At 48.3% G+C, this 8736-nt stretch overlaps 1 protein-coding gene across 2 annotated transcripts in view; it reads right to left on the minus strand.

Moving 5' to 3' along the window:
* The window catches only part of ALDH1A2 (aldehyde dehydrogenase 1 family member A2), a gene marked incomplete at both ends in the record, with an annotated part of 93101 nt that extends 91826 nt beyond the window's left edge, over nt 1–1275 (minus strand). For both annotated transcript variants that reach the window (XM_080690376.1, XM_080690375.1), the window contains one exon: nt 1150–1275. In XM_080690376.1, the coding sequence (XP_080546502.1) occupies nt 1150–1275 (126 nt within the window). The remainder of the gene's footprint in view (nt 1–1149) is intronic.
* Between the last annotated feature and the right edge of the window lie 7461 nt (nt 1276–8736).

Consider the following 8736-nt stretch of genomic DNA (forward strand, 5'->3'; position numbering starts at 1 on the left):
TTCGATTTACATAGGTAGCAGACACATACTTTTTTCCTATGTGATGCAAGACAAAATTCCTGCTTTGCAAACCCGAGATGTCAGAGTCCTGCGACATACATACACACATAGTTTCTCAATGCAAAAATGCACGCAATACCTTGCACAAAAATAGAGATTTCTCCTGGAAAACTAACACCACCGACAAAATTCCAGAGAAATCCTGACATCGGGTCTATGGTGTTCAAGCACCAGGTTCCCGGGGAGTCTGTCAACCCGGCGGCCGCAGCGCCCGCGTGAGGGCCGCTCTGGGCTGCGGGGCGGCCGGACCCGGGCGGGGGGCGCAGGACAGGGGGACGGGACGACGGGACGGCGGGACAGGACAGCGGGACAGAGGGACAGGACGGGGAACAGGGAGACAAAACAGCGGGATGGGACGGCGGGATGGCGCGGCCCCGGGCGGGAGTGCCCGCGTGTGGATCGGCTCCTGGCTGCGGGCAGCGGGACCGGACAGCGGCACAGGAGGACCGGCCAGCGGGTCGGCGGGAGCTGGAGAGGGAGCGGGGTGGCGGGACAGATCCGCCGCAGCGGGAGCCCGGCCAGCGCCTCCCTGGACGCCCACGGCGGCGCCGAGCCCTCCCTGCATCCCTGACCCGAGATCCTCCCTGCTCTGCGGTCCTCCCAGTTCTCCCTGCCCCGCGATCCTCCCTGTTCTCCCTGCTCTTCGGTCCTCCCTGCCTCCCAATCCTCCGTCTCCCAGCATCCCTGCCCCGCGATCCTCCCAGCATCCCAGCCCCACGATCCTCCCTGCCCCGCGGTCCTCCTGATCCTCCCTGCCCCACGATCCTCCCTGCCCCGCGGTCCTCCCTGTCCCCCCTGCCCCGCGATCCTCTCTCTCCTCCCTGCCCCGCGGTCCTCCCTGTCCCCCCTGCCCCGCGATCCTCTCTCTCCTCCCTGCTCCGCGGTCCTCCTGATCCTCCCTGCCCCACGATCCTCCCTGCCCCGCGGTCCTCCCTGTCCCCCCTGCCCCGCGGTCCTCTCTCTCCTCCCTGCTCTGCGATCCTCTTAGTCCTCCCTGCCCCGAGGTCCTCCCTGTCCCCCCCTGCCCCGCGATCCTCCCTGTCCTCCCGGCCCCGCGGTCCTCCCTGCCTCCTGCCCGGGGCTGCGCACCTTGGTGTGCTTGACTTCGAGGTTGGGCGTGGGCGAGGGCAGGAGGTGCAGCGACGCCATGAGCGCGGCGGCGGCGGCGGCGTCGGCCTTCAGCTCGCCGGGCATCTGGATCTCGCTGGAAGTCATGGCGCGCCGGGCAGCGGGCGGCGCTGTATATAGGCAGGTGCGCGGGCCGCGCCGCTCCCGACGCCTGCCGCCTCGGGCGCCCCCGCGCGGCCGCCGCCCGACCCGCCCCGACGGGGCGCGGGGAGAAGGGGGCGGGGAGGGAGGCCGGGGAGCCCGGGCGGGGATGGAGGGAGGAGAGGAGGGGAGGGGAGGCCGGGGAGCCCGGAGTGGGGGGAGGAGGGAGCCCGGATTGCCCCGAGGGGCGAGAGAGGCGGGGAGGGGGGAGCCCGCCCCCGACGGGGCGCCGGGGAGACGGGGGAGCTGGGGGAGCCCCGCCGAGCCGGTCCCCAACCAGGCCCCGCAGCCCGCTTCGGTGAGGGTGAGCCCCTTGCCGGCTTTTCCCGCCACCTGCTGCCCTCTGCTGAAGGATGTGGGCCTGGCCCTCACCTGCCCCCAGGGCCTGGAGGAGTCTTTATTCCCCAACCCTCCTTCCAGCACTTTCTCCTCCTCTGGCCAACCCACGCCCACACACCCTTTGCTCCTTCTGTTGTCCTTAGGACAACCCTTCTTCCCCTGGGCACCGAGCTCCCCTCCCCAAAGCTTCTGTAGTGTCAGAACTCAGAGTAAATCAGGAGCACAGAAGAGCCCATTTCAGAATGGGCTTTGGGGGTCATAGGATTAAATCTGGGACCCACATGAAAAGACCTTAAGGATCCTCCCCCCATGCCCGGTGTAGACCCCTCAGGGTCCTACTGATGGACTAGAGCGTGTCATTGTGAGGATCTGAACTACTAAGCATCTCCTCCGTTCACACCCCAAAAGCCTTTTTCAGAGCCCCAGAATCCCGTTTCTTTGGGCCTTAGCCAGAAAACATTTGCCTTACATGCTTTCAATAACTAAAACTGCCCCATGCTTGGTGTTTATAGTGGGAGTATACACAAATATTTCATTTTTGTATTAAGTTTGTAGAAATAAGTTCCAGACTCTCAGGACCCAAAGTCTTAGTCACTTGAGTAACTATGGACCTTAGCTTAGGCATCTGAGGGATCTCCATTCACAAGGAATTTATTTAGCCAAAGGTTACGCCTTAATAACTGTATATGTTCCTGAGCCTTAGCAGGCTAGAAAAACCATTGAAGAACACAAGAGTAAGGTCTAAGGGTTTGTTAGAAAGAGTGAGACGTTCTAGGCAAGGGAGAGCCATCATCCCTGTGGGAAAATTCTGCAAAGATGTTCTGAGAACCTTCCATGTAAGGCACAGTGCTCATGGCTGTCTCAAAAACTAGACGGAGCCCTGCAACCAGCCTTCCCTGCAGAGAGGGAGGACCCCCCACTATGAGAGCCCGCTGGGCACTGGGCAAGAGCTGGCCCTCCACCAGGAAAGAGGCCTGATCTCTGGGGAAGTTAACCTTTGAACTTAGCCAAAAAGAAGAAGTGAATCTTGGCCAGGAGAGGGAAGGGTGCTGTGGACAGAAGAGTGGGCCAGGCCCAGGCAGGGAGATGTGAGAACATGTTTGGGTAGATTTCACCCGAGCTAGAGGCACAGCTAGTGAGGCTGGCAAGGCCAGACTGCAGAGAACTACAAGCTCCAGGCACTGAAAAGTCGCCAAGACCTGAGGAAGAGAAAAGAGAAACTTTTGTAGTTTAATTTGGCAGACGACTAGGTCAAGAAAGATTTACAAACTAGAAACCCTTGGTCTATTATTCTTCTTAAAGCATCAGAGATTTTCACTCTTGCTGTGTAGAGGAAGGGAAGGTTGACCCCAGGAACAGTCCACCTCTGACCTACATCCCCAGCCCCATTTTATTATTTTTTCTATTTTGGAACAGTCTTTTTAAATTATTGAGACCGGCTGCAAACCTGCAATCCTTCCGTCTCAGCCTCTCAGGTACCAGGATCACAGGTGTGTGCACCACACCCACAAATACTCTTCTGATCCACCTCTTTCTTGCCGACTCCTCTTCCATAGCTGTGACTAGAACCCCCCCCCCCCAGAGGAAGGAACGGGACCCATGAGTGATGGGATTGTCGGCGTTTGTTCCGCAGTGAGATGCAGTGAATATATTTTCTTCTTCTCTGGCAGGAGAGGGAGTATCTCTTGTTTTCTTCTCAGAAACAGCTCTGAAGGTGTAGTTTAGTGACAGCGGCTGGTTGGTTTGAACTGTCTCTCACGTCTCTTTCAGTGCGGTGACCAGCACCTGGCTCCATTCCCCTCACCCCTCAGCTCTTCCTAAAACAGTGTAGAGCATATTGTGACGGTTTGGGCAAAGGTAAAGCTCAAAGTTCAAAGTTCACTACTTCCACCCTGACTGGAGGTCACTTCCCTGGACTGAGTAAGGAGCATTTCTCTCCCTGGTCTTAGGCTGTTTGGCTTTTCACTAACTCTTACTATGCTCTTTTCTGTTCAAAGATTTCTGAGACCCTTTTTCTTCATATAATCCGCAGGGGGGGAAAATGTCTCCCTCCATCTTTAGCTCACGATTGCAGACAGTTTTTGTCCCCCCCTTCTAAATTCAAGGGGTGGGGGACAACATTTAGCTGAGAACAGTGAACTAATCCCAGCCACAGCGCCTTAGTCTATGTCTGCTCCGTTCTGTTCTTAAGGACTTACATTTCTGATACTTTTAAGGCTGTCTTCACATCTCTTCGTACATTCTCAGTCTTTCCTTCCTATTCTGTCTTCGTGTTTGTTTTATTATATTTTTATTTTCTTCATAAATTTCACAACAATTAAGCAGATAGCTTGTGCCAAAACTATGTTACTATTTCTAACATTTTGAGTTTCCATTCCCCCCCAATTTGGTTAAGAAACATTTTTCCCACCCTTAAGATGCTTTTTTTCCCACCCTCCCCCATCCGTAATTATTTATTGTTTCGGATACATCTTGTTTGAAAGCACATGCACAAGGAAACCTAAGTTACAGCATACTGTATTTATTTCCTTGTGAAAACAATTTATTAGGCCTGGTGGAGCCAATATCCTGGAGTCACAGAGGAGAAAAATAAATTCTGGCCTCATATTTCCTCACCTCAATAATAGAATGCAAAGTTGTAATTTTAAGGCATCAGCTTTATGTGAAATGTGATTTTAAGGCATAAAACCATAACAATTTAGGCATATTTTGAAATGCCTCTAAGAGAATGCAAGTATTTTTTAGCCGGCCACAGTGGCGCACGCTTGTCATCCCAGCATCCCGGAGGCTGAGACGGGAGGATCACAGTTGGCAGACAGCCTCAGCTACTTAGTGAGGCCCTCTGCCACTTAATGAGACTCTGTTTCAAAATAAAGAATAAAAATTAGGGCAGGGGGTGTTGTTCAGAGGTCGAATGCCCCTGGGTTCCATCCCCAGACCCTAAAAAAAAAAAAAAGAAAAAAAAAGAAAACGATGCAAGTATTTTTTAAGTCAAGAATCATGCTTTAGAAACCAAGGAGGGAAACTGATTGGAGCACAAAGATTCCTCACAAGGGAGATACACCTTGGTTCTGACAACTGCATGTCCAGCGTGGATGGCAGCCCTCAGTGTTCAGAGCTATTTCGGCCTCAGGTGGCTTGCTTAGTGACCTCCTGTTTCCATTACTAATCACAGTGACAGCCCACCTTTTCTAACAGATACACTTGCATTTTCATTTATCTTCAAAAATAAATCACACATTATAGCACTTCTCTCTTCTGGGTTAATTGAATCAGTTCTTTAAATGTTTCTAAGTGTAATGATTTGAAGGAGGCACATTGTTTGAAATATTTAAAAAATTAGGGCCCTTAAATTGTACGCAGAATGATCTCAGGGCTTATTTCAGAGATGTTTCCTAATGATATCATTCATTCAAATGGGATATGCCTGGCCACTTTATTTAAATTGTTTCCTGAAAACTAATAGGAAAGCTTAATTAAACAAGGTATATGTATAGAGAAATGGTATTTAATTTATCAATAAAATCTTTATGTATTTTTATCCAGAAATGCTTAATGAAATATTTTGGACCCATTATGAAAATTTCCATAAAATAAATTCACATATTTTTTTACTTAACACTAATATTAACTTTTTACTTGAGATCTAAATGTTCAGTTAATTATTCTCTTCCTTATAACATCCAGAAGGAAAGAAGGTATGATTCTAGTATTTATTAGCCATAAAAATTCTCTAGTTATTAAGTCCCTCATTCTTTAATGTGACTTCTGGTCACTAAATTCTATGAAAAGGGATATTTGTGGTTGCAGGGAGAAGATTATTAATTGGTCATGACTCCAAAAACCTATGACACAATTCTTTCCGTTTAAAATATATCCTTCACTTTTGGACCCCAGGAGACTATTTTAAAAGTGGGAAGTAGAGTTGCCCTTGCTTTAAAGCCAGATTCCACTTCATCTGTATTTTGGGGGCTTTCATCTGGGCGTAGGAATAAGCTCAGTACTGGACCAATGATCACACGCACTCGAAAGAAATTTAAAAATCCCTTGTTTCAGAAGAGCCTGAGGGAAAAGGCGTTGGCTCCCTCTGCAGCTGATGTTGTGTATGAGCAAGTGGATATTGTAAATTTAAACGTGGCTATATGAGTGGGAAACCTTTAGGAGATTTAATTTGAATCAGTTTAGATAAAACCATCTCAGACATTAATACAAATTTTAGACTTCAGTTAATTAATTAATTAATATTATATATACTTTTTTTTCTTGGTGGTACTGGGGATGGAACCCAGGGGCCTTCTACCTCTGGGCTACACTCCCAGACCTATTTTATATTTTATTTGGAAACAGAGTCTCTTAAACCAGCTGAGGCTGGCTTCAAACCTGCGAGATCCTCCTGTCTCAGCCTCCCAAGTGTGGGGATTATAAGCGTGCGCCACCACGCCCAGCTAGACTTCAGTTAATTTAGAAGTACTTTAAAAATCCTTTCAATTTTAGGAAAAGTGCAATGATGTTTACTAGTCAGATTTACCATAGGAAGAACGATACTCAGAACCCTACAGAGCTCCGCTCCTGTAACACACGGAGTGTTCATCAGGACAGAGCGAGTCACGGGGCTGCGTCTCAGGGGAAAGCAACGCTTCTAACCATGGCAGGTGAGGAAGGTAATTGTCAGATTCTAGAATTTCTTTTCCTGTCCAGATAAGTGCTTGGCATGTAGCTTAGTTTGGTATTCTCCACCTTTCCTTTTACATTCTTTAATTGACATTTCCATTAATTTTTTTATTCAAAAAATCTCTTCTTTTTGGTGATACTGGGGGGTGGAACCCAGGGGCCTTCTACCTCCAGGCTATACTCCCAGACCTATTTTATACTTTATTTGAAAACAGGGTCTCACTAAGTTGCTGAGAGCCTCACTAAGTAGCTGAGGCTGGCTTTGAACCCATGCAATCCTCCTATCTCCGCCTCCCAAGCGCGGGGATTACAAGCGTGCGCCACCACGCCCAGCAACATCTCTTACTTCTGTATGGAACTCTTAACTGCTGTCCCACAGGCTCTCCCGGCTTAAGCACATACTTTCTCCCCAAGTCTTTGTGCCCATAGACAAATAGTCAACACCGAGGATCTTGAGCATAAGGAATTGTCACCTGCACTTTGATGATATTTGGAGCAAGGATCTGTATTCACATTCACTACAAAATGAAGCTAAATAAGTAGCTCCCACTTCTCTCTTTCTTGTACTGGGATGGAGCGCTGACAAGATAACACGGAATGCTTTAGATGTCTTGACAACAGATGAGAAAAACTAACATCTTTCTTCTTCTCCTTCTTCTCCCTTCTCCTTCTCCTTCTCCTTCTCCTCCTCCTCCTCCTCCTCCTCCTCCTCCTCTTCCTCCTCCTCCTCCTCCTCCTCCTCCTTCTTCAGAACTGGAGATGGATCCCAGGGGCATTTGACCTCCGAGCTACACCCCCAGCCCTATTTTTATTCTTTATTTGGAAACAGGGTCTCACTGAGTTGCAGGAGGCCTCACTAAGTAGCTGAGGCTAGCTTTGAACCTGCATGATCCTCCTGTCTCAGCCTCCTGAATGCTGGGATTACAAGCATGAGCCACCATGCCTGGCTAACATCTTTCCTTCCAACCACACAGTTCAGTGTGTGAAAGGCACGGTGCAAAAATGCAAGGTGTTTAGGGTGGAACACAGACATTCAATTCAGACACCCAGGGCTGGAGATGGAGCTTAGTATTACAGCACTTGCCTGGCATGTGAGGCCATGGGTTCTAGTCCCAACATCCCTCCCCACCAAGTAAAACAACTTTGGAAGAGGTTACCCCTCTTCCAAAGCACCCCTGACGACTCTTGCCAAACCTGTGACCTTTTTCTTCCTCTATCAGTCAAATAAGTTCAATCGAATGAATATTCATTGACCATATCCAATGTGCCAAGCACTGATGCACAAAAGACGTGTGTGGCAAATCCCTAGCATCAAATTTGCAATGACAGTCAAATTGGAAAAACAGGAACTGAATGTGTGAAGTCACCCAAGGGCTCAGGCGATCTGAGTGGAATCAGAATATCCAGCACTGAGTGAGTGCACGAGAGGTCGGAAAGGAGACAACCACCCCACAGATATTTCGTATGGGCCTTTAGAATATTCCAAATGTAAGGCCGATCTTGATTAATGAGGGTCTATACCTGAACATGTGTAAAATTATGAATAAGACATGTTTAACCTGGACAACCATTGGTGGGAGGATGGGAAGGGAAAATGGGGGCGGGGGGGAGAGGGCACCAAATATAGTTTAAATGTATACTATTTATGTTCAATAAAAAAATTGTTAAAAGAAAAAAAATAAAATAAAATAAAAAATAAAAAAGAATAACGTTTCAATAAAAGCATTTAATTACTCAGAAAAAAAAAAGAATATTCCAAATGTTACGGGGAACACAAAACACAATAGATACAGAGAACATTTCTGAAACGGGGCGCAGGAAAGAACTCCTTTGATATTTTGAGTGTGAAGATAAATGATGTTATTCTTCAAGTTATCTCTTTGTAAAATTGGGATTTACAAAAGGAAGTGCTTGGACTGAATTGTCTCCCACTCTCCAAATCCAAATTATATCATCTTAAGGATGAAACCCAAATATAGAAAAAGGAGTAAATAGAGAAGAAACCAAGAAAAGCGTATTCCCCCACTTAAGAACAGAAGCCAGCCCGGCATGCGACACGGCCGTTTAGTCATTTTCTGATGCCTCCAAAGACAGTGCTGACACCGTGCTCCTACTTAGTCAGGGCTCCGACGTTCATGGAACAGGCCGGTGCTTCCAACCCTGATTTCAATTATAATCATTTAGCAAGTTTCAAAAAATATGGTTGCCTGGCCTCCCCTCCAAAGATTTCACTTAGGAGCTCAATTTCAAGTGAAGCCCAAGGTATTGAAACTTTGTGTGTGTGTGGTTCTAGGGGTTGAACCTCTGAGCAACACCCCCAGTCCTATCGTTTATTCTTTATTTTGAAACAGGGTCTCGCTAAGTTGCAGAGGCATCACTAAGTAGCTGAGGCTGGCT

This window comes from Muscardinus avellanarius (assembly GCF_963383645.1).
Source record: "Muscardinus avellanarius genome assembly, chromosome: 3".
Taxonomy (NCBI): Eukaryota; Metazoa; Chordata; class Mammalia; order Rodentia; family Gliridae; genus Muscardinus; species Muscardinus avellanarius.